The sequence below is a fragment of the Canariomyces notabilis genome (genome assembly GCF_033297395.1).
Source record: "Canariomyces notabilis strain CBS 508.74 unplaced genomic scaffold N656scaffold_1, whole genome shotgun sequence".
NCBI classification, from domain to species: Eukaryota; Fungi; Ascomycota; class Sordariomycetes; order Sordariales; family Chaetomiaceae; genus Canariomyces; species Canariomyces notabilis.
Window position 1 is genome coordinate 2149189 of NW_027041823.1, and position 24144 is coordinate 2173332.

Below are 24144 nucleotides of genomic sequence, written 5' to 3' on the forward strand. Positions count from 1 at the left end.
ATCAACTACACATGCAGTTAGTCTCACATGCTTTTTGACATGCCTCCTGACATGCTGCCTGACAAGCTTCCCCTGAATGCTCTGTCACCCCAACGCCAGACCAGCTACCGGTCTAATGTCTAGTGGTATCCTTGTGAGAAGCTCAAATCCAACACCGATCGAACATGCTTGCCCATGACCTGCCTGAACAACGTCTCTTCTGATCCACAACGCCATGAAAAGCCAACACCCCAACTCAAGCAGCCATGATACTCCGTCCGCCATCCGCAGTCGTCCTGTTGCGGATCCGAATCTTCAACACGCCATGCGCAAGGCGCTTCACGTCCACCTTTTCTTTCCCTTCACCATCCCTCCTCCGCTTCACCCCTATAATCGCGCTGGGAGCAAACATCAAGGCCTCCCCAACCCTCAAATCGACAATTCTCGAAAAGAGTTCCAGCGACGGGTCGGCATCGCCAAGCGTCAGCGCGCCAAGCCCTTCAATCTCTAGCTCACCGTCCTCGCAGTGGTCATCTCCATTCGCCATGCTCTTCAACCTCTCTGCCTTCTCCAGCAACTTGCCACCGGTCGACACGCCCGCAAGATGTCTGCGCAACGCCCCCAGCCAATCCGGCGAGGTGAACCTGTGCACGATCGTGACGCTGCAAAGGTCCAGCAATTTCGGGCTAATTGTTGGCTCCTGCGTGGAAATGACGACGCGCGCGCCGAGGTGCCGCTGCAGACGGATGGTGGCCAGCAGGGCCTCGGTCAACGCCTGGCACTCCTGCGAGTCGGTCATGTACTTGTGCGCCTCGTCGAGGGCGACGATGCGGCCCACGGTGGCCGAGTCCTGCTCCAGGAAGAGCGAGAGGCAAATATTGAATAGCGAGCAGGCCATCTCGGGCGTCACGCAGGGGCACGAGAGGTCGACGACCGTAAGGAGGTTGCTCTGGGGCACCCAGGAGGTGCCCGTGGACGCGGGTGTCGGCTTGGCTCTGGCTTGTGAGGGTTTGAACATGTTGTAGGCCTTGGCTTGCGATTCGACCATGAAGGACTCGAGCGTTTCAAGACGCTGTTTGAGTGGAGACAGTTGCATCTCCGTTAGGTTCTCCAAGTGGAGACGTCGTTTGAACTCGGAGTAGCTGAATCCGGAACCCGTTCGCTGCTGGTCGGCGCGCATGTCGCGGAGGATGCGCTGCGCGACGTGGAGATACAAAGGCAAGTTGCCCCCCGTAGTGACCGCCATTAGATCAAGCATGCGCTTGGTGTTGAGGTCGGATTCGTTCAGGCGCAACTCTTTAACCTCAATATTAGGGAATCTCTTGTACAGCCGCTGGAGTTTCGATTAGACCGGACTCGGATAGCAGTGGGAGACTCGACTCACCTGTATCGTGCGGATGTTGGTTGGTGAACATAGCACCCGCACTTTAATGTCTCTATTAGACGACAGCCAGGCCACCTCGCAAGGGGACCCTCCGGAATCCGAGATGAAGGTGTCATAATGGAATACGAGGCCAGTAAGAGGTCGAGGCAGCACATTTGCCTTGCATGCTGCAAGGGCATTCTCGAGTACACAAGAAAGTGTGTGGCTCTTGCCAGACCCCTGACTGCCGCAGATGAAAAAGCTAGAGGGCGCAGCAATGTTCCAAAAGATACGAGGGTCTGATGAGTCGTCATCGGCGCCGCCACTGAATTGGCCAGCCAAGAGGCCATATTGACTGAACGGCTTTTCTCCGTCTTTTCCAGCCAGTGAGAGGGCATATTTGCGAACAGCTTCCGTGAAGATTGGGGTGGTCTTGATTTCATTCAGCTCATCTAGCTCGGGACGCCGGTCGAGGAGGCTAAGATGGCTGGCGAGAATGGAGCTTTCATGGTTGCTGACACCATTCTGGCTGCTCTCATAGCCACTCTCATCAGCACTCTCCGCGTCAGTCTGGTCAGTGTCATCAACGTCCTGAGTACTGCTATCAGGGTTCGCCGAACTGGGTGTGACCCTTCTGTTCTCCGTCCCGGGCTTGGACTTGGGTGAAGCGTCAGAAAACTTGAGACCAGCCATGGTGCTAGCAAGACTCTCGGTTGACTGAGAGCGGCTGCTAGCACTCGAAGACCCACTCTCGCTGTCGGAGCTATAATCTTTGAGCTTCTTAGAGCCCAAGGGCGAAAGGGCAGACGAAGAAGGCTGGTTCGCAGCAGCAAACGGATTGCTGATAGGGGTGCCCTCGAGCGAGCTCACAGAGAAGGTATCTGTGAAGGAAGCTACACTGCCGAACAGATTTGTAGCTGGAGTCGAGGGCTGCTCAGGAGGCTTGGAGATGAAGGTCTTGTTGGTGTGACTGAAAAGCGAGGACTGCTTGGGCCGCTTGGTCCGCTTGACGTTTCGCCCAGCTTCCCGTTGGAAATCGTGGCCGGAAGGAGAAAATGAAAATGTCGGTTTCGACGCCATGCTTGCGGGCCTGAGTTTCGTAGCTAGGTGATGTTTGTATCTGCAACGATGCGCAAACGGACGGTTAATACGGGCAATAAAAAGGCCAAAGGAGTGACGGCAACACGCAGAATAGCAAAATTAAATAAGAGTCAATGAGCGGCGGCACATCTGAGAGACCTGCCGCAAACGAGACGCGGCGAGGCCTACAAGATGCAACGGGTGAGGTTGTTCTTGGATGTGAATGTAACAGAAAATCGTTGACTTTGATAGCTGAAATTAAGGTTGGTACGGAGTAAGACCTGAGGAAGTACCTGTACAGTACAATACAGTCCGTTAGCTAAGGCAGAGGAGCTGACAAACAATGCGCAAGCAAATTACCCTAGAAACTTAGATGGCAGGCTACCGATACACTAGCTGAATTGGGAGGTGTGTTGTACTTTGTATGCATATACTTATTCGTAACCGTGGTGAAATCCCATTCCAACCACCAGAAGCCTCATCGACGGCAAACCTAAGTAAAGGTAGGTAGCGTTCTGAACTCGCCATCGAATCTTCCAGACTGATAACTTACAGTGATTGGAAATCGCTAGACAGCAGTCAATAAGACTAGGACAAGTACGAATACGGATATACATTCGTCGATTCGGCTCAGCGCATCCGTCAAATGCAGTTGAATGTCCTTCAACCAAATGGAAATTGAAGCAAACATGGAAGCATCTGATTGAGGTTTGCAATGCTATGCATAGGCTGCCCGTGTAGGCCGATCGGGCCGGGGCTCGGAAGATCTATGTAGGCTCTCTCTCCGGGACCATTAACAGCATACACTACTCCGTACCACTCTCGGCAAGAACTGGTTCAGAAATAGACAGCGTCGAAGGGGCCTACTTGATGGTTCGTGACAAGGAATCGCGTTACTCACGGCAACGTCCATTAACTTTGGGCCACTTCCCCGTTAACATATTTCGGTAACGATTGTGCTGCACCGACGTCGATGCTGCACCTGCATGTCGGGCTCTGTTAAACTCCAATTGGGCATAGCGAGCGGGCCTGGTCGTGGGGTGTTACTGTCCAGGCCGGAGCATCTGCACCGGGCGCACCGGATCTGGGCTCCAGCGGGTCTCGGTCGTTGCCAAGACTCTCTTATCGATCTTTCTCCTCTGAAAATGCCCCTGCAAGTGGAAGCTCAGAGCTCTCTGGAAAGTGCAAAGGCCTGTAGCGTTAATAAAAGTTGTATGTGTTGCAGGCAGTGGCAAACAAAACAGCCCATGACTGCAGACGGGAGAGAAAACAACAAAAAAGGACCCAAGCATCAATCCTTTCTTACGTTGTCATCTCCGCTCCTTCAGCTCAACGACCGCATTGCTGGTCACCCGCCATTGCGAACTCACGCACCATCAAGCTGGAGTCACCTGGATCGGAGCACGGCAAGGGCTCCGTCTTCGGGCTCCCAGTGATGGGAGACTTGAAGTCAAAACTCCGAGCGAAATTTCCGCGGCGGAATTCTGGCTTCCCCCCGTCCCTCCCATCCAACAAGACCGGCGATGGTAGCGGCATTAGCAACATCAGCGCTGAGACTAACCCGGCAGCGACCGGCCCCAAAGCGACCGATCCAGCGGCTACAGCAGCCCCGGACGCTCCCGAGGCATGCCATAGTCCAGGTCTAAGCGGCCCCGACACGCGGCAAGCCACAAGGCTGGGGACGGCGAGGCTGGGAACGCAGCAGCAAACAGCGAAAGGAACAAGCAAACTCGGCGATGCAACCGGCGGGAGCAATGGCCATGCAACTGGTTCCCCGCCTGACGCCGCGTCCGATCCGCATGCAAACAGGGAAAAGAACGGTGAAACGACCACTAATAACAGCCCACCACGGCCTGTGCGAGTAGCAAGCATGCACTCCACCCCTAAAGACCCCAACAGCGATGCGAACGACGCGCACTCGAATGAACGCCGTCGATCAGCAGCTAGCAGACTCGAGAGTGTCAACGAAAAATCCGTCGATGGCAGCAAGAAAGAGCTGACGCCAAGCAACGCTGCACCCACCGGTGAATCGGCGGCCCCGGTCCCCACAGCCACCGACGCCGTTCGCAGAATCAGTCTGAGCGACCCGCCCACCCCGGACACTCGACCTGCCGAACCTGTTCTTCCGCCGTCGGCCACCAAAGACCCAGCTGGCCCGGCATCAAACTCGCAATTGCATCCATCCAGCTCGCTTACCCGCCCGCCCGCACCGCCAAGGCGACAAAGCTTGCTCCCGAGCAGACAGACAACATTGATCCGGACGCTGCTCAGCTCCGGAGACCTCGATCCAACCACCGCCGATCAGTTACTCCCGATCAGCGCCAACATGGTGACGCGGAAAATCTGGGTCAAGCGACCGGGCGGGTCGCCCACTCTCGTCTCGATTAGCGAGGAAGATCTTGTTGACGATGTCCGCGATCTAATTCTGCGAAAATACGCCAATTCACTAGGACGTCAATTCGACCCTCCCGATGTGACGTTGCGGATTATACCACGAGAACAGCAGATGAAGGAACGTGCCCTGGGGCCCGAGGAGCCAATAGCGCGTACGTTGGACGCATACTTCCCTGGAGGACAAACAGTCGATGAGGCATTGATCATCGACGTCCCTCATCGTCGCACCCCCAGAGCCTCGCCCAGGAGCGGACCGCCGCATGCCCAGCACGCTACCTCGGCTGGCTACGAAGACGCGCTGGCCGTGGACTCAAGCACCGACTATTTCGGGCCCGGCGCTGTTGCCCACATCCCAGTGACGATCGCCGGCACCGGATCGGGCGGCACGCCTCACGCCATCTCGGTACTGAACACGGGACAAGTGCCCCAGATCCCTTCCCCCGGCGGGACAAGATCGAGGGGCTACCGGGAACGGCCAGATCGACCGCGACTAGGAAGGCAGCATACATCATCCCCCACCATACTCAACGTTGTCGGTGCCGGAGGGCACACGGCCACCATTGCCGTCTCCGCAACCCACGGTACGCCGCAGGCATCCTCGATAGCGCGTTCCAGGACTCATTCAAGTGCTTCTTCAGAACAGTTAGTCAACGCCCAAGCCGCCCCCTCTGCGCCGCCATTGCCGACACCGCCAGCCCAGGAACCAACCCCCGCCGCCGCCCAGCGAACCACCTCTCCGCCGCCCAGAACAGCCTCCCCGCGCCCCAATCCCGTAACGCGGCCAAAGAAGAAAAAAACCAGTGAGCCCCCCGCACTACCTGCCGGGATGCTCAACGGAGGTGTCCCGCCCATCAATGTCCTGATTGTCGAAGACAATCCCATCAATCTGCGCCTCCTGGAAGCATTCGTTAAGCGGTTAAAGGTGCGATGGCAGACGGCCATGGACGGTCGCGAGGCCGTCAACAAGTGGCGCAAGGGCGGCTTTCACTTGGTGCTGATGGACATCCAACTGCCCGTCATGAGCGGACTCGAGGCTACACGGGAAATCCGCCGCCTGGAGCGACTAAACTCGATAGGTGTTTTCTCACAGTCCTCGAACAACAATAACAGCAAGCCTTCTGCTGCTGCCGACGGCAAAACCAACGGCGGCGGCGAGTCGGAAGGTGGTGCCAAGGATGAGACCAACGAGGAGGATAAGCTCAGCAATAGGGAACTGTTCAAGAGCCCCGTCATCATTGTCGCCTTGACAGCAAGCTCGCTGCAGAGCGACCGACACGAAGCATTGGCGGCGGGTTGTAATGACTTTTTGACCAAGGTATGTTCTGGAAATCTCCCCGTTTTGCAGCATGTATCATTTTCGGGGCTAACTGTAACACTTCACAGCCCGTTACGTACGTCTGGCTTGAGCGAAAGGTCATGGAATGGGGCTGCATGCAGGCCCTCATCGACTATGACGGTTGGAGGAAGTGGAAGTCGTACTCTTCGCAGAAGTCAGAGGAGGATACGGCTGCGAAGAAAACCAAGGCGAAGAAGGCCAAGCAGGCGCCCAATAGCTCTTCCTCAGAGGGTCAATGAGGACACCATCTCGTGCTCGTACAACCGCGCTGTACGGCCGCTTGTGCCGACCGGATCTCTTGAGCTCTGCGGCGTGGAATTGGACAAAACGTGTGGATGGGCGGTAATCTGACGGCCTGGGTATGGAGGGAGTGGAATGCGGTCGTATTTAGCGGTTGGTTGTTCCTAATGGTGTCTGTTGTGTTTCCCTCAATCGTCCCCCCCCCCACCTACCTCGCTTTACTGTAGCCATCCCCTGTACCACCGCCCCCAACAGATAGGAGGTGCATTGAGAGAGCCTATCCTGTGTAACTTAGCGTGAACGAGAACGAGCGTTACATGTGGGAGTTAGTGCTCCCTATAGATGTGCAGGGTAATATGTACATACGAAGTCTTAGACGCATTGCTGTTCAGGGGTTGACGTGGGAGCAAAGGGAAAGCAGGATCGGAGTTAAAATCGAGTATTGGTCATTTGGAAAATGTTGGAGATGTGGTGATTCATGAAGCCTTCACATATCTTGCGCTATGTTCAATTTTGTCCCTTATGGTAAGGAAATCGCAGGTTCTACAGGTCGTTGTTGGGGTTCCAATGTCGTGACTCGTGAACACAAGCCGGCCGAAATTGGTAACCAACAAGTGATACCCTAACCCTTGGTTCGATAGGGGGTCTGTGCTTACGTGATGAGTCCGACTTCGTCTTGAGAAAAATGCAACTCCTGTCGTCGAAGCTCATCCTTCCAAACCTCAATCAGATACTTAGCAACCATGCCACCCCGGATACACAGTAGTAGCTGCTGTCAATCGCGGCAGCTGCTCAATTACCTCGAGGCGGCACCGCCAATTTCCATATCGGCATCACCACTGGCTCTGCAAAGGCTAGCAGCAACCTCCACATCCTCTTCGTCACAACTACAATGCAGTCGCTCCTTCTCGACGACGCCAGTAACGGAAGCGCGCCAGCCCACCCGCCAGAGACGCGAATTTCTCAAGTGGATCAACGATTATAAGGAAAAGTTCCGCACACAGCCCAACAATGGCAAGACCAACTACATCTCGCAGTTGGTGACCGTCTCGGACTATCAAGACGTGTACGAGGATCAACCGTTCCCCAATAACCCGAATTTCCGCAGCGAGCCGGTTTTGTCGTCGAAGGCGCGGCACATGATCTGGAAGGACGTGATGCGCGAGGGGCTGCCGCTCAAGGCCGTGTCGGCCAAGTACCAGGTCGACATGCGCCGGGTGGCGGCCGTGGTGAGGATGAAGCAGATTGAACACTATATGTACAAAAAGGTAAGGGGTGCCTGACGAAATAATCTTTCTACCCGAACACCTTCGCTTCTATGATGATCTGCAAACAAAATTATTCGATTAGTCTTGAAGACGTCAAAACCATGGTTAGAAAACTGTTCAGCGACTGAAACTAAAGCCACCTTTACTTTTCTTCCTCCGCCACTCAAGCATCTCTCGAACGAAAGCTGACTGGATGGACTTAAACAAAAACAGAAGATGCCTCTTGCCCGCACGTACCACGACGTGATTATGAGCATGCTCCCGCGCGCCTATCTGACACCCGGCGAGAAGCCGTTTGAGCCCATCAACGACATACACGTGCACAGCTACACAATGCAGCAGCTGTTCGTGCCGACGGCCGAGTCGCGCGAGTTTACGCGGGCCGACGCTGCCAAGGCGTTTGGCGAGCACATTCTGCCGCCCGACGAGAAGATGCGGATCCCCGAGCTGGTGGAGATGGAACGCAACATTGCGTCCGGGATGGAACCCGAAAAGGCCTACGCCATTTTCAAGGAGACGGCGGCGCAGAGCGAGCGCGCCTTTGCCGAGGCGCAAAAGGCCAAGGCCAAGCACCAGGCCGACAAGACGCTGCGCGTCGACAACGGCCGGTTCGAGTTCCGCTTCGAAAAGGTCAATGCCGACGATGTCGGCCGCAACGGCCGCTCCAGAACGGCCGTGGGTTGGCGCTACGGCCAGCCCTTCACGGACCGCCGCAGAGGCGAGGTCAAAATCCCCACCAAGGTGGAGTGAGTTGTCGTGGCTTCGGATGCGATTGTGTATATATATGCAGTAAGGCAAGCCGTTGTATTTGAGGGCAGTGCTGGGTAACCAGTGGCCAGGCGCGCGCCCGTGTATCATCTACTTTGTTCTAGCAATGGTCGAGAAACGGCTACAGGAGGGAAGAGAGCCCTGAGATGCCGCGGCCAGGTATAAATAGCAGAGACTTCATGTCTCAATTTGTATCAAAATTTGCTCTCCCAGTGTGCGGCTAGGCCGTGCTACACCGCTAGTTGTGCGTGACTTCTACAGTCGAGAGGGTGAGTGACTTCTACACTCGAGAGCCCGCCCCCGGTAGTTGAACGGTCAACAACCATCCCCCCAGCCCTCTCCTTGGCTCGCTGGACGATCCCTAGTCAAGGCTGCGTGCTCTAGTTACTGATACCACTCGGCATTGTTTTCAAAAAAATGGGTCCGCTAACCAGTGCAGTCAACATCAGTCTGTGTGCGGCACTGCCCTTACTTGGGCACTGCCCTGACTTGAGTTCGACCATATGGGCGAGACGCGGTTGATATAGACGGCGCAACGGGACACGCGCCTCTAGCGTTGGGAAGCAGGGCATGCTTCGCCAGCTGATCTTTCGCATTCAACACATGGAGGCTGATGGACCATGGAAAGAACGTGCCTTGCCTCAGCTATCAGGATGTATCATGATGTATGTACAGCGTCGGCAAGTTCTGTTAAGAGGGGTAGTCGAAAGGACAAATTTCCCACCCAAAATTTGAGCTGTACTAACAAGTCAGTATGTACAGTACATGATGCCCCTGCCGAACCACCTCGGACGCCCCTTCCCCCTTTGTTGATGTGCTCGACCCTCCTTAAAACGTCAGCTGCTCCTGGCCCTGTACTATTACTCTACTGTTTGAGGAAGGACCAGACCAATGGAAGAGCTGCCTACGATGACTTATAGGTGCGTGCGGAGTATGTCCCGACTCGTGGACATCAGGTATGTACCGGTCAGTCACCCCTGAGATATCGACATGATTCACGACGTAACAGTCGAGGAAAACGTAGCCATCAGGATCTTGTCCAGATTCCACAGCATTAACTCTTGTTCCAGACAGAATATCTCCCAAAACGAAACGGTTCACTCCAGTCAGCAATCACCACCAGGGAACTGAATAGAGACGATCCAGAGAGTGTCGGCACGACCTTTCTATGATTGAAGAACCTGGAAACGGGAAAGGGTCAAAGAAATGGGATCTCCATTCCCACCGATTCCAACCCAACGCGAATGGTCACCCATACCGCCCAGCTCGGGCCCGGTTCCAGTTCCGAACAAGCGCCCTCGCCCCGGGCTTGCGCACTGCGTAACGCTCCAGTACCTACCGTCCTACACCCTTTTGCAGGGCAGATTTTCCCCATGCAAGATTAGCTTGCAGCGCCTGGCAGAATGGCATGTATACAACGTTACCTACCTAGTGTGGTAGTGTATTCTGGAATGCCGTACGATACATGTACAGTACAAGTCGTATATGTACGAATCTTCTCCCCTCCCTTTACGCCGCCGCCGTGCCGTCAGCCTCAGATCGGTAAGGGTCCTCACTTCACCTCCCTTTTTGAGGCTGCCAGAGGGTGGGCCAGAATAGGAGCGGGAATTTTAACTGCACAGTCCCTTCCAGTGGCAAGCCTCCTGCCGCCCGTTCCCCAGATGAAAGGGGCACAGCGAGACAGGGGGTCAGTAACGGATGGTTGATACCGTTGCCGGTGTGTGTGTGGAGCAGGAGCTGTCTACATATTCTGAGTGGATGTTAATGTTTCTGATGGCGTGAGCTAAGGGGGCGCTGACTGCCCGGCCGACTGGTGTGCCTGCCTGAATGCCGGCTCCGGGGGAAGAGGGTGATGCGAATGACAGCTGCTGGATGTATTCGGTGGCTACTGGCGGACCCTCCCGGCCATGCAATGCACAAGCAGGGCGGTTCAGAGGGTGTTGTCAGTAGGCTGGGCTGCTACAGGACGTCTTGACCTGCGGGTACGGAATACGGGCGCCACAACTCTTGTCGAAGGTGAGTATTGCGCTTTACACTTGCGCAAGACTCATCGAAAGTCTGGAGAGAGAGGGGAATACAGATCTCATCGTGGCGCTGTCGAGTGCGGACGCCCTGCGCAGCGCCCCCTAAACGCCTCTCGCAACGGGGAAAGCAAACACGTGTTACGGCTTTGGGCCAATCTTAGCGATAGCCAGAACGGTTGCCTTCTTTTTCTCCCCCTGTCTCTTTGTTTGCTTCTCGAACCCAGCTTCAGGGCTCAGTCAGCCGTGCTTCACAGCGACATTACCTGTCGCCCGGTCACGTCGACACAAGTGAAGGGCAGTGAGGAAGAAAGGAACCGAGGAACCGGCCCCGGGATCATAGGTAGATAGTCTCCCCCAGCTTTCCGCATGTGCTCGGGCAGTGTTGCTACTAAAAAGGAAGAGGAAGAGGCGGATAGAGGCCGGCGGTTTCTCGGGCTGCCGTGCACCCTGTTTCCATATTCTGCCACATGCCGGCAATAGGTCTCAAAAGCCGTGGCGTATGGCCGGGTTGATGTAATGATGCCACACTGTCGTACGCGAGCCTCGTGGCATCTGCCAATACACTCTAGACAAACTCATCTAATGACGCCTTACAGCATTTGTTTACTGGCGTCGGCGCGTAAAATGAAACCCTTACATCGTATTATGTAGGTTGACCCAGCCTCGTGTGCGAGCAAATGGCGGTAAGGAAGGTGGGTGTAGTGATGGGTAGCATGTATGGTGGCTGGATTCGCGCTGGATGCGTGGTAGGAGTACAGTATTGGATCTGTATAGGGTACCTAAGGTGTACGTAGTGTAGTGTAGTAGTATCTGTGGCGTCTGCATACCTTAGGCATGGCTGAGTCCATCTCTGACAGCTACCTGCAGCAAGAGCGTTGGCAGTAATGGGTGGTACGGTACCAAGCAAGCCAAGCTTCAAGCCTCAAGTATGGCCGAGCCTGGCGTCTCTTTAATATCTTGGGACGGCATCGGGGTTATCTCGCTGCTTCCCGGGACAGGAAAACCAGTCGCGCCTCTTCTCAATCTCAACTCGTCCGGGCTTTTGGCTCTATGGAAAGCGCACGTAAGCCACCTACGTATGTACCTTCCATTGACATAGTAAGACTGCCCCAAGTATTATACGGTGCCTGCCGTGTTAGGTTGTCCAGGTCTCCTCGCTGTAGGGGCCGTGGCACGTTAGTAGAAGCAGGACCCTGCAGCAGTTCGCGGTCAACAGATTCTACCAACGACAGTACGGAATCTCGTCACCACCCCTCGTCCCAGGGCTGATCGTGTGTAACGCTTACGTTAGGTTACACAGGTATCTAAATAATTAGCCGCCTGCACGTACTACTGATTCCCCGTTGGACACAGAAACACCAATCCGCATCAAGATTTTGAGAAAGAGCCGCATGCGAAAGCCGAAACTCTGGGACCCCTCTTTCGTTTTGCTCTCTGTCTCTCCATCGATTGAGTGGCTGCTTCTGCCCGTAAAGAAGGCAGCAGCGAACCTCCACTCTCGTTGAATCCGGTGAATGATCTGGTATCGAAGCAATCCTGCCGCTGTTACAGCGGTCCTTTTGTCGCACCGAGAACAAAAGGGGCCTTCCCTCCCCACTAAGTCGGTTTCCGCGTCAAGCCTTGCCTGGTGCCTAAGTAACCTGTACTCAGGATTCCCACTTGGGAAGAATCCGTAGGAAAGGCACACTGGGGCAGGCTGGGAGCCTGTTGTCGACCTCGGAAAGTAACACCGAGTGTTATATAAAGGGCCGACCGGCCGAGTACTGCACCTCGTTTCTCACCGTCACTTTGGAGGTCATGTTTCGCCGTTCTCTTCTCCGGTCTTTCGAGCGAGTGGCGAGTATCATCGACTTTCATCTGGCTGCTTTGTATTTCGTCCTCATTGTTGCCTTGTATTGCTATGAATGGGGGCCTAAGGCATATTTTGACCGAATGGTCCGCGCCCCGAGACCGGTTCGCCCGGTGGCGTTGGCATGCCCGATCCCGGCATCTCAAAAACATAAAAACAGAGCAGACGGACTGCGTGCTCCGCCTACCTCCGTTTTTCTTTTCCGCCCTGATTCGACATGTTCGTGGCTCTGGCCATGCGAATACGTTTAGGAAGTTGCTCAGCCATTGCCCATTGCCCATGCGACAAACATTTGCTCTTTTGATAGATGCCAGCTGCAGGGTCTGAGCTCATTCAAAAATCTATGAAGCTGATGAGTTGAGGATTGAGTGACTGTAGAGTGTTCCTAGCAAGGTATCGGAAAGATGGTTGTCCCAAAAGGGGGAGCTCGCCCGGAAGAATGGAGACGTAGGTAGGTGATGGGCACGGAAGAGGGAGAATTTGGAGAAGAATTGACATCAAAAGTTCCTAGATTTGTGTATCCATCACGATTGCTCCCTCAGTGCTGACTATGTCAGCCTCTATGAAAATCTTATAGAAATACAGGTTCGCAGAATCGGAATACAAAAGGGGTTTTCCACCCCTCCCCACCAACACCTCTTCCGGAGCCGGGATTGCTGCCCATACCGAACAAAGACGGAAGGTTGCAGTGGTGAGGACTCCTCAGGGACGGCCCACCAGTGGTTTCTGAAATTGGCTGACGGTAAAGGTTGGATTGATAAGAATCGAGCCCACCAATGGTGTCAGAAATTGGAGGACGGCTCAGGTTGTGTTGACAAGAATCGTGTGCAGGGCGATATGTGTGTCTCGAACTTGGCTTGCCGAGAGGTCGATGACGGAAACCATCACAAAACAGAGCCAGGTTGAACCGGGCCAGCACCAGAAACCTATTCTCGAGTGTTCCGACCAAGCATCAAACCGCCTTCCCCTCCGACCTTGGACCTGTTAGGTAGCCCTAACATAATGCTTCTTCCATTTACAATGACAGTCGTTGCGGCGGATATGTTCGCAATTAATGCAGGAAGGATTCAATCGGCCGTTTTCTTTGTAGCCACAGTTACAGCATTTCCACGTGAAGACCGTGGTAATAGCGGGCTGAGAAAGAGACATATCAGGTAAGCAAACATAGGTAGGCCATCAGGTCTAAGGGGGCTCAACTGACCTGGTTTCCTTGCGGCATCTTGACGATTTAACGGACAGTGTTGGGCGTTTCCCGGTTGAGAGAGAATAAATTGACAACGGTGATGGTCCTATCTTGCCAACAGCTCCTTCAACAGCGAGGTCGTCCAGACGGTCCTTATATATCCTCGAGCCATGGCGGCGGATGCCCTGTTGTGATGTAAATCCCAGGGGGGCTTGGTAGATTGGCCCGAAAGGCATTTCGTCGGTGGAAATCTGCACAAAGTACACAAAAAGACCCAATCTCGTCCAATCGTGAGGCATTCCAACAAGTGCTCAGGGACTGTCATTTCCCACTGCGGCACGTATGGGGTCGAGGCGGTGGAAAACCTCGGACCAACGACCATGCGAGACTCCAATTCGGCCCAAGCGTTGCCCACACCATGGTGTTTGGTTCCTTCGGTGAAGGAAAAAGGCGACGAGCAAGGCCCACACGGCGATGTATGGACAGGAATCATCGCGGGACAGAAATCCGACTCCATCGTGAAGAAAATGCCACTGACAACCGCTGCCACTGCCATCCTGAAAACGCTGGGCATCGGTGGCAAAGAGACCCGTGATCAGTTGGGCACGTCACAACGGGCGGCGGCTTGGTTTGTGCGGTCTGTGCAAGACAACAAGAGGCAGAATCGCCTTTGTCGATGGCTGGCCAATGTGTGCTGTGCTTCCCCCGAGTGCTGTTTTTGACCCCTGACTGGCAAGCAAAGTAGGCGCGGTGCCGGGGCAATCCAGTGTGGCAGGGCAGTAGGCCGGTGATGCCCCGTCCGCCTTATTGTTGCTGGCAATATGAGCGCCCGTCAGCTGGACTGATGAACGTAGAAGTATGCTCTGGGTTTGTGCCTTACCACACTGCCTTCGCAATGCTGGGTCTGCCCAGACGCAGCTCCTTCCTATGTCGTACCCCTTAGAGAATCTTAACTCTTCAAACTCTGGACATCTTGAACCGGCCCAAGGGGCCAAGAAGCTGCATTGCTCATAAGAACGTTCACAGGGCACTCTCGGAGTTTGCCACGATAACAAGGGTAAATCCGGAATGTGAGTGGCGCAACCGGTAAACTGATCGAGTTTGATCGATGGGAATTCACAATAACATCGGCTGCGGGCATCTCGGGTTGAGGGTCTCTTACTATGTACTGGTATCAACAAGTGGGAAGTGTAAGGGCGTCCCGAATCTCCAGGCCACCAGGGCCCTGCAGGAGTGCAGTTGTCGAGCATTGTGGGGAGTTCTTTTATGGTCTTCTTGGGAAAGATAGTGGGAAAACATGGAGCAACCCCGACGTGAATTGCGGGATTCCTTTCCTTTATGCTATGAGGTCCCGGCAATTCCAGTCGTGTCAACTGGATTAGTAGAGCCTCGACTTCTCTAAAGGCCGAGACGCATTGAGGGGGATCGCACAGCTTTACCGGCTACAGAACCGATAGCTTCACACTGGAAGGGCTGCAGGGCTCTCAGTAAATATGGAGGTGTAGGCAGCTCGACTGGTCTCGAAGCTTGTAACTTCCTGCCGCACATTGTAGGGGCATCGCGTCTTTTTTACACATGTCCGGACTAGATTGCTAACACAAAAGCTGGATCTGGAGCTTCTTGTCGGCTTCAGCCCTCGGCGTATATGCGCCCGAGCTAGACATCAACTTTCCGACGTGTCTCAGGGAATATGGCGTTGGGCTGGTCGGAGGGTAGCCTCGAACTCCAAAAGAAGAACAATGCAGATAACATGGGAATCTAATTCGCTCTTCTTTATTGTCTTTTACCCGACAGGGGATTGCGGACCAGTATGGCTGAAGGTTCACACCTTTTTCAAGGTGGGGTTAAAGGCTTAACAATGAAGGGTTCTTCGACAAGGCTTATCAATGAATTCGCCTCGAACATTTCCGAATCTCCGAAAGTGCAGAGTCAGGCTTCCGACGACGCAACGGGCGTGAGCAACTCCGCATGTGATCTGTAGTTGTAAAATGACAAAGTGATATGGATGTGCAGGGTGAGGTGATTTGACGAAGCAGTGAATTGGAATGTTAACGATGATGAGGTTGAAACATGAGCTCCTTCCCTTGGAGAGCTTGAGCTCAAGGAGACGTCTCATCACAGAGTGGGGTGTTTAGCCCCTCTATCTTATCTCCTTATCTTATCTCAAGGGCACCGTACCAATGAGTAATAGTACTGCACAAGTATACATACCTATAGTCCTATACACGAGTGGCTTTCCCAGCAACCCAAATAAATCAACAACTATGCTTGCCATAACCCCGTTTATCGGTTAGAACACTAATAGTAGCATCAAACAAGCAGACAATACTGGGGCTGCTAAACGCATTGCCCGAGAAACAAAGCGATGGAAAAGGACATCGTCTAACACAGCTTACGTACTTTTGTACTGTACCCAGGCCGTTGGGCCAAGTGGGTCTAACGTTAGCTTGGCCTCAATCGGCACTTGGTCGGCTACGTCATTGGTGATCAGCTATGTAATTGTACTTGTACGTGGGGCCTCATCCAATCGTCAACCATAAGTCGCAACTTCTCCTGACTTTTCCCCTCCGCAAATCGTCAATATCCATTCACCGTCGTGATAATTGCATCCAGCCTATCGACGAAAGCCCACTAGACACGTCGGCTCTACAATCTACACAACTCGAGGGCTACACCCAATTTCCAAACAGCTGCTCTCCATCACGCAACGGGTTTGTCCAAAGGCGCACCAGCCAAGGCATCTGCAAACATGGCAATCAGCGGGCTGGGGAAGGGCTATGTCGCCTTTTCCATCTTGCATTTTCTTCAATTCGTCTTCGCCATTACCGTCTGCGCACTCTATGGCGTGGAGCTCGATCGCACCCGGAAAGCTAACGAGCATGCCGATGGCAGATGGGTAAGACTCCTCCTATCCAGAGAATCTCCCGTTTGTCCAGGTCTTTCTCGCTAATTATCTTGCAGGTCTATGCTGAAGTCGTGGGCGGTCTCTCGGCGCTGACGGCTATTCTCTACTGCATTCCCTTCATTTTGCGATTTGCCTTGGTCTGGGCGTGGAATATGATTCTATTCATCCTTTGGATCGCCCTCTTCGGTGTCTTTGCGAGCGTACGTACATACCTTGCTGACTGTGGACTGGAAAAGTCTGGCTGCTGACTCTTTTCCCAGATGTACATTCATCAAGATGCCAGGGGAAATTCCGACATCCAACGACTGAAGAACGCCGTTTGGGTCGTTCTTGTCAATGCCCTCCTCTGGCTCGTCGGCACCTTTGCCCATTTCATCTACTGGTGGGGCCACAGGGAGCGCCGAAGCCGCTTCACTGGCCGTGCTAGGGTCTAGAACCCGCGGTCACTGTGCTTATTTCCCTTGGAAGGCAGCGGTAGGATTTTTGCGTACTTGGGTTTTGCGTTTGGCTTTTACATGTGTATGATACCATGGCTATGGAACACAGTTTGGCTATACCCATAGAACCAGCAGCAGGGGGATAGGGCGAATAATACTAATGAGCTTACCTCTATCACATCGTTTTCTCCTGACAGGCACAAGCGCAAGATTTGGGACTTGCCATTTCCCTTCTGATCCTTCCGACGGAGGCATGCACCGGCCGGTTCTGATGACGTCATATTAAGCTTGCTATTGCTAGCTACAGCGGACGGCTATCTCATGCCCGAACAGTTAACTGTCTTGAGACGGGCGACGGATTTCATGCATTGCCTCTTCATCTTTGCTCCTGCTGAAGCTCTCAGGAAAGTGCGGACTAATGCCAGAGGAGTAGTTCATCACGAAATATAGTTCATACAGTGACCGCTCTGCACGCAGGCACGATTGAGCATGATGCTACGTCTTGAAATGAATTATACGTAGTCGATATACATCTGACAGAGCCTTTGACAAGAAGGTTTACTCTTTCCACCACCATTAACACCCATCCATCCAGGCGAAGACTGACCCAAGGCCGACGGTGCTATCCTGATCTCGGTTCATGCTGCTGTTCCCAACCCCAAGACTTTTTGCACTCCATCAAAAGTCCAAGCCAGGCCCATCCAGCAGCCCAAACCGACCCAATCAAGCAGTCCTCACGTCAAACCATCCGTCTTCATCACCCAAGCATTAGTTGCCCAACCAAGAGACAATCCGACCAAACCAGCACAGGCTGTGCGTGTCATGGTCCTCATCTAGTGTGGCGTGACAGAGCCGCCCTGAATCCACACCTATGATAGACGACCAGACGAAAAGCCTTGTCGGTCGATCGAAAAGTAAAGGTGAAAGGAGAATAAAAGGGCAAAGAAAAGAAAATCATCTCCAGATGCCTCAGCGTATATCATCTGGACGAGTCCAATGGACGAACTCCATAGCAAAACAACTCGAGTCGGTCCATCCGTCATCCACCTCTTTTCTCACGAGTCATAATCTTTCAAGAAGTACGCCACGCGCCTCTGCCTCTTCAGAAGGCTGGCGAGGGGAAATCCGACTTCTTACGGGTGCGCCCATTCTCCCTCTTTTTCTTCAGCTTCCTGAGACTTTTCTTTGACGGGGGCGAAGTCCAGCCCTGCGCCGTCTCGTCGGCTTGGTTGTTGTTGGCAACAGTCTCCACGGTGCCATTCGGTTCCGCTGTGACGGTCTTGCTTTTCTCGTCGTTGTCGATGCTCTTGTTCACTTTCTTATCCTCTACCTCCCCGCCTTTGACGCCGGGGTCATTGTTGCTCAACTCGAGCGGGTCGCGGGCTGCCGGGGCAGGGGTTGGGATGCTCGGCTGGTCGGTTTTGGGCTTGGTCTTCTTCTTTTTGGTCTTGACTTCGGCGCTGGTGCTGACATCCGGGGATGGGACTGAAGGATCCTTGGCCGTGTTGGCGGGCGTGGAGGTAGCGGAATCTTTCAAGTTGGGAGCCTTAGTAGGAGCCTTGGCGGTGTCCTTGGTTTCGACATCAGGCAGTGATGGGCTCGCATGGGCTGTCTTGAACTTGTCTGCTTCCGAAGTAGGAAGACTGTTCTCTCTGGAGGAGATGTGGCTTTTCGCACTGAAGTAGCTAGACAGGATGAAAAAGACTCGGTCAGCGATTTGTGGTAAAAGAAAGGAGTGAAGGCCATTGAGAAGTGAGACGATGAAAGACGAGACGAGAGGGACAGTCTATCGGAGGATGCGACGGAATCCGCCGAGGATGAAACAAGGTTGCCGAGGCCGGAAAAGGACGAAAGAAAGCATATTCAAGTACTTACTCGCTGGCACAGTGGGATTGAGCCGCCGTAGATTGGGCGGAAGAAGCTCGATCTCCGGCGGTAATCGGAATGCTGTTATCATTGGGTGCCGCGGGGGACACCGAGTGGCCGTTTTGTGCACGGGGAGCTTGACGCGCAGCCGCCTGCACCATGACTATGGGAATTGGGGCCAGAGTAAGCTTGGGCGGAAGAGGCTTTGGCGGAAGGCTATCCGGTCGTTCACCGGGAAGTGCCTTAACCACCTTTGGGCAGTCGGAGATGCAAGCGTCCGCGTCGGGGTTGGACCCGAACTTGTCCTCGGACCTCTCCGTCTTCCCCGTGAGGAGCTGCGGCTCCGCGAAATCCTTGACTTGGAGCGAAGAGACGTTGGTAATGGGAGCCTCAGGCTGCGCTGCTGGCTGACGATCAGCTCCGTCGAATGTGGGAATAAATTGAGGATAGGCGTTGCGGTGCCGGGGAATCCTCAGGGAACCACCAGCATGGGAACGGTAGCCGGTCCTCGCGGCCGGGATGCTCTGAGCCTGAGCATCGTCCGGAAGGCCCATTGTGCTGTTTGTGACGACAGTGTCGTTACTGAGCTGTGCATCCCTATGGGGCAGTGGAGAAGCGCGTCGACAAAACTCAGGACTCTTGGCAGACTTATGTTTGTTCTTCGCCTTTTTTTTTGGCTTTGCTTTGTATTTCTCGTTGGTCTGAATGTTTCGGTCTGCGTCAATGTCCGCTTGCAAGCTCGATTGAGACGGCAAGATCGGATCTGGCAGCGGGCCAGCTGAATGCAAAGCAGGCACTGGCTGAGTATCGTCCGGATGGTTCGAGGAGTCAGTATGGTCATCTCCCCAACCCGAAGGGATTGGCAGATGATGTCGCCTTTTGTACGGTCGATGGATGACCGTGGCGTTGAAGCCGGGCTCAAATCGAACATCTCCTATTGCCAAGCGAGAATTGGGTTCCAATTGCCACTCGAAGGCTCCCTGAGAATTCTCGCCCTGCCCCTCAGGAGTTTGAGCGGGTGAGGCGTCGTCCTCTCCTGCGAGCACAATGCCCTGTCCAGTGTCCGACTCCCCAAAGTCACGCCCGGCAGTGACAGAAGTGGGCGCCTCTGAGGGCGTCTTGGGAATCACAGGGCTCTCAGTTGTGGAGGCTGGAGCATTCACTTCCTTGGGCTGCATACCTGGAAGGCGGACCCAAATGCTTCCGGTGCTGCTGGTGGAACTCAGAGAGTTCTTGCGAGTACTGGTACGGACGTCTTCGGCCACGGCTTCCTCAGAGGGCGGCTTGCTTTGCACCTCACAATCCTGAATCCGGGTATTGCGACCATGACTTGCTGAGCGAGGAATATCCTGAACCTGTGCGGTCGGTAGAGTTCCGCACTGCTGGGCTTGCCGAAGTTCCGGACCCGGTTGCGGGTACCAATGCGGCGGACAGTGCGGGCGGAAATCGTAAGGGACCGGACCATGTGACATCTGCATGCTCGACCAGCCATGAGGCTCAAAGTAAGGCTGAGGATGGGGTCTGTCGACCATCGGTTGTGGGTAGTACTGGTAAGGAGAAGTCTGACCACTCGGCTGGGCATAGCCCACAAACCAAGGACGCTATCCTTGATCTTGAGGCGACTGCGAATAGCCATTGAGAAATACCGGCTGAGGGTGCTGACCTGGCTGGGCCATACTAGGGGAGCGTGCTGATCCCGGTATGACTGGTCCATAGGGCTGCTCCGTGCTGAGTTGGCGCTGCGGCGTGCGCGCGGCAAATGCCTCGCTGTTAACACGGGTCTGAGCCTTCCCGTTCGGCGATGAAGACTGGTGCTGGGCAAGCATCGCTGAGTTCTGATCAATCTCTCTGCTACCCCAGGACCGCTTGGAACCTGAGGTTTCGCTCCGCGGAGAGGGAGCCGGCGGAACGTAAAACTTCGAGAAGAAAGGGTGCTCGACCTTGGGACAACGGGCTAGCTGGCCAATAGGCTTCCTGTCAGCGACAGCGACAGCTAGGAGGGCGCTCTCTTCACTGGAAAATCTATTGCTGTCAGTATCCTATTGCCATACAGCTGAGTTAGTCGATGAGAGCTTACCGAATAAAGGCCCGTAAACCACCACCTCCATTGACAGTGCGGGATAACTCGCAGGCCTCAACGTAGCCCCAAGTCTGAAAATATCTTGTCAAGATGTCGCTCATCACCTGCCTGTTCATGCCTGTCCGCGCGAAAAGCGGCTTGACATGGATGGAGCGGGATTTATAGGTGCAACGTAGACAGTCGCAAGGCTCATAGGTCGTGTAGAGCAAGTCGCGGGGATTGATCCGTTTATCATTACTGATCCGTTTATCATTTTTGCAGGCTTTTGAGTCACAAGGTCTGGGATGGTAGCTGTCACGGTAAGGTGGCATCTGAGAAATGGACTTGGCGTTAGGTTGCCCTTGCTCCTGGTTGCTGGGAGAGCTGCCGGGGACCGTGGGTAGCTGTCCAAATCGACGTGGTTGCCGAGAAGGACCTGAGCCCCGAACACCTTGCCAACGACTCGCCATCGAGTGGTCAGCAGGGGCAGGGCCCGACTTGGAGGGCTGGTGCCGACTCCTTGCCTGTCGCTCAACGCAGTCGGCGCCGTTCTGGACGACCGGGATGGCGGCGGGGCCAATCTGGGCGGTTTTGATCGCTCCACCAGTGCTGCTTACACGGTTTGTTCCACGGGCGACGATCGGTACTGGGGTGGCCGATCGAGTGTCGGATGGCATCCGGGACATCGAACGACCTGGCGCCAAAGCGGCTGAGCTGGAACGAGTCTGAGCACGGGGAACAGGCTCAAGAAGCTTGGGGGAGCGTCCGCGCTGAGGCTCGATTGCATCTGGGTACTTTGTTAGTCAGGTTTCCAAGGTTTGATGGGGATTGGTGGAAAGGACTCAGGGATGGGGTGGTATAGGGCCATCGACATATGGTTGAAAGGGGCAGTGGGCAAGATAGAACAGGAAGGTTAGAGAAGTACATACCATTCGAGGTGCTAGGTGTTACCTTAGCATGATTGTTCTGCTGCGAGGTCTGTTGATTGACAGATCCGACCGAGTACACGTTCTGCCAGTGGCGAAGGGCGCGGCGAAGAACGTCGAGAGCCACACTTCCACAATTGGCGACAGCATTGCGGTCTTCTTGGGGAAGAATTTCCAAGACATCACGCTGCAGAGGCCAGGCGCCCAGCTTGTTGCGATTCTCAGCGGTAGTGCACCATTTCCAGACCCAATCATCTATTTCGGCGAAGATGGCAGGGTCGATCTGGTTGCCAGGATCTGCGTTCTCGTCGCAAAGGCGCTGGATCACCAGCCAAAGGTTCCACGCGCCGTTGAACCAGAGATCGCGGGCATCGAAGTACTTGTAAAGATCGTCCCAAGTCGTGGGTCGGACGATATCTGCTACCTCGCGAGGGTGGGAGGCCCGGATTCGCTTGCACTCTTTCTCGAGCTGCCAATCATCCCAGAGCACGGGCTCACGGTAAGGGATGCTGAGGATGTCATCAAAGGATCGCTTCTCCAAAGACTCGATGGCTGGGGAGAAGATGCAGGCGGCATCTGTGGGCATGTTTATGTAGAAGCCCATGTTTGGCTTGGGGATCTTTTGTCCGATTGAAGGGCGACTGGATCCATGGCCGAACTTTGGCTGGAGAGACGGATATGAGACGGGATCCATTGTAGATTGGGACGATCAGCTCTGTTTGGCCAACGATGCTGAAGATTTTCGCTGTCGCAAATATGAGACCAAAAAGGTGACAAAACTTGGACGGCGAGCAGGCCAAATAGACCGTTCGACTTGATATGATCAAGAAGCTGGTCGCAAAAGTGAGGAGGGATGAGAGTTTTTTCGGGTAGACGAAATTTAGGAGAGATGGAAAGTGAACTCGGTTGCCTTGATCAGCGAGATAGAAAAACACTGGGGGACCTTTCTAATCGGGATTGAAGTCAAGGTCGGATACCTGGTGTGGCTGGGGACCGAGTTTTGAGAGGCGACTCGACCTGAGCTGGCTTTTTGAGAGCAAGACTGGGCAATCTTGCAATCAACCCTAGTAGCTCGCTCGATTCCAAGAAAGACCAAGTAGTGAGTTTGTTCGTTGCCTTGACTCTATCAGCCGATGAAGCAGAGTGCCTGTCCAGCGAGATCGTATCTCGAGTACGTGTTGTTGTGGAGGAAAAGAATTTCAAGGTGGAAGGATTTGGGAGAAGAAAATGATGAGTCGCCGGAGGGAAGAGCCCACTAGCGGAGCGGAGTTTGAAGAGGGCTGATCAGCGAGGACGGCGATGGGCCCGACGTGGTGGGAAGTTCGCGGCTTGGTGTGAATCTGCCCCAGCCACCCTCATGATCAATACCACACAAGTGAAGCACAGAAATGCCGCTCCCTCCTCACGAGCCCCACCATTTATTCAACCTGGGAGACTTGATCACGGTACCAGTAAGCACAGGCAGCATTCACCGGTGACACCTTCGCTGCTTTCGCATAGGCCTGTCCGGTGCCAACGCCCCTGATTCACTCCAACACAAGAACATTGAACTTCACCACAACAGCCTGATCCAGCCATATCAAGAAGCTCCAGACGTCCAAACAAAGACAGGAGCAGTTGACAAAGGGCAAGGCCTGGTTTGAATAATGCATAATACAAGGAGTGGGGTCTAAAAGAGGTATCAGGGACGAAGCAACGTGAAACCTTGGTTCATGCGCAGGTAGTTCATTGCTTCTTCAGCTCATCGAGCATCTTCAGAATCTCAGACTCGTTCTCACTTGCGCGTGCCTTGCCATTATTCCAGTCGACAACCTGCATGGCACAGGGTCAGTCTGGTAGTATACTGATGGGGTAGCAAGAAGCAGAAACAACCCAGAACAAAGACGGGGAATATAGGACATACCACAGGTCTCTGAAAATTGTCGATATTCTCCCTGAACTTCCTCAAAGCCTCCTGCTCGGTAGTTGCGCCCTTGATAACAGAGGAGATGCGCTGGCTGCCGACATAATTGAGGATTGTCTGCAGCTGGTCGGTCGTTGGAGGCTGCTCGGTCACTTCCAGGTCGAAGTCGGGAGTGCGATCATTGGATTGAGCCGCGTGATTGCTGGCTTGATCTTCAGTTGCAGTCTCAACCGCAGCAGCAGCTCTCTGCCTGAGTGCGGCAAGAATCCGCATCGAGGCAGGCGAGCTGGCCTTGTGGAAGAGGGTGATGACGTCGGGGGTTTTGTGCTGGGGTTTGCACCGAGTCAGCGGACTGCAATCGATGTGGTTATGAGATCCATGCCATGATTGACTTACAAAGAACATGCTGGCTGCTTGGTCCTGCGACTTTGAAAAGGTGACTGGCGAAGACAGAGACTGCGATATTTGGCAACCTGTGAGACTCAAAATAGACTTGACGTTGGGGTTGTTACGGAACAAGCCATCATCATCCCACCAAAGGAGCTTGGGCCACTGCCTGTTTCC

At 54.2% G+C, this 24144-nt stretch overlaps 9 protein-coding genes across 9 annotated transcripts; 4 read left to right on the forward strand and 5 right to left on the reverse strand.

Annotated features, from left to right (window-relative positions):
* Window positions 1–235: 235 nt before the first annotated feature.
* On the reverse strand, window positions 236–2035 carry N656DRAFT_698834 (uncharacterized protein; the record flags this gene model as incomplete). The annotated part of the gene is made up of 2 exons (XM_064810740.1): window positions 236–1312; window positions 1364–2035. 2 exons carry the CDS (start codon window positions 2033–2035, stop codon window positions 236–238), a joined length of 1749 nt encoding a protein of 582 aa, XP_064675240.1.
* A 1504-nt stretch (window positions 2036–3539) lies between these two features.
* N656DRAFT_744193 (uncharacterized protein) lies at window positions 3540–6870 on the forward strand. Its single transcript, XM_064812874.1, has 2 exons — window positions 3540–6131; window positions 6200–6870. The coding sequence occupies exons 1-2, from the start codon at window positions 3858–3860 to the stop codon at window positions 6389–6391; spliced, it is 2466 nt and encodes an 821-aa protein (XP_064675241.1). The 5' UTR covers window positions 3540–3857; the 3' UTR covers window positions 6392–6870.
* A 220-nt stretch (window positions 6871–7090) lies between these two features.
* N656DRAFT_773855 (uncharacterized protein) lies at window positions 7091–8643 on the forward strand. The gene is made up of 2 exons (XM_064814144.1): window positions 7091–7660; window positions 7874–8643. The coding sequence occupies exons 1-2, from the start codon at window positions 7136–7138 to the stop codon at window positions 8408–8410; spliced, it is 1062 nt and encodes a 353-aa protein (XP_064675242.1). The 5' UTR covers window positions 7091–7135; the 3' UTR covers window positions 8411–8643.
* A 1592-nt stretch (window positions 8644–10235) lies between these two features.
* Window positions 10236–10921, forward strand: N656DRAFT_54217 (uncharacterized protein). Its single transcript, XM_064810009.1, has one exon. The coding sequence runs from the start codon at window positions 10336–10338 to the stop codon at window positions 10798–10800; it is 465 nt and encodes a 154-aa protein (XP_064675243.1). The 5' UTR covers window positions 10236–10335; the 3' UTR covers window positions 10801–10921.
* Window positions 10922–13931: 3010 nt separating this feature from the next.
* Window positions 13932–15035, reverse strand: N656DRAFT_54295 (uncharacterized protein). The gene is made up of 2 exons (XM_064810011.1): window positions 14365–15035; window positions 13932–14297 (listed from the first exon to the last, which is right to left on the reverse strand). The coding sequence occupies exons 1-2, from the start codon at window positions 14732–14734 to the stop codon at window positions 14080–14082; spliced, it is 588 nt and encodes a 195-aa protein (XP_064675244.1). The 5' UTR covers window positions 14735–15035; the 3' UTR covers window positions 13932–14079.
* Window positions 15036–16017: 982 nt separating this feature from the next.
* N656DRAFT_773860 (uncharacterized protein) lies at window positions 16018–17024 on the forward strand. The gene is made up of 3 exons (XM_064814145.1): window positions 16018–16380; window positions 16446–16589; window positions 16650–17024. Exons 1-3 carry the CDS (start codon window positions 16234–16236, stop codon window positions 16821–16823), a joined length of 465 nt encoding a protein of 154 aa, XP_064675245.1. The 5' UTR covers window positions 16018–16233; the 3' UTR covers window positions 16824–17024.
* Window positions 17025–17928: 904 nt separating this feature from the next.
* N656DRAFT_794119 (uncharacterized protein) lies at window positions 17929–20164 on the reverse strand (the record flags this gene model as incomplete). Its single annotated transcript, XM_064817237.1, has 2 exons — window positions 17929–18511; window positions 18702–20164. The coding sequence occupies 2 exons, from the start codon at window positions 20162–20164 to the stop codon at window positions 17929–17931; spliced, it is 2046 nt and encodes a 681-aa protein (XP_064675246.1).
* A 129-nt stretch (window positions 20165–20293) lies between these two features.
* On the reverse strand, window positions 20294–22371 carry N656DRAFT_794120 (uncharacterized protein; the record flags this gene model as incomplete). The annotated part of the gene is made up of 3 exons (XM_064817238.1): window positions 20294–20705; window positions 20770–21538; window positions 21681–22371. 3 exons carry the CDS (start codon window positions 22369–22371, stop codon window positions 20294–20296), a joined length of 1872 nt encoding a protein of 623 aa, XP_064675247.1.
* A 931-nt stretch (window positions 22372–23302) lies between these two features.
* N656DRAFT_55295 (DUF1687-domain-containing protein) lies at window positions 23303–24122 on the reverse strand. Its single transcript, XM_064810054.1, has 3 exons — window positions 23977–24122; window positions 23584–23907; window positions 23303–23489 (listed from the first exon to the last, which is right to left on the reverse strand). The coding sequence occupies exons 1-3, from the start codon at window positions 23983–23985 to the stop codon at window positions 23403–23405; spliced, it is 420 nt and encodes a 139-aa protein (XP_064675248.1). The 5' UTR covers window positions 23986–24122; the 3' UTR covers window positions 23303–23402.
* Between the last annotated feature and the right edge of the window lie 22 nt (window positions 24123–24144).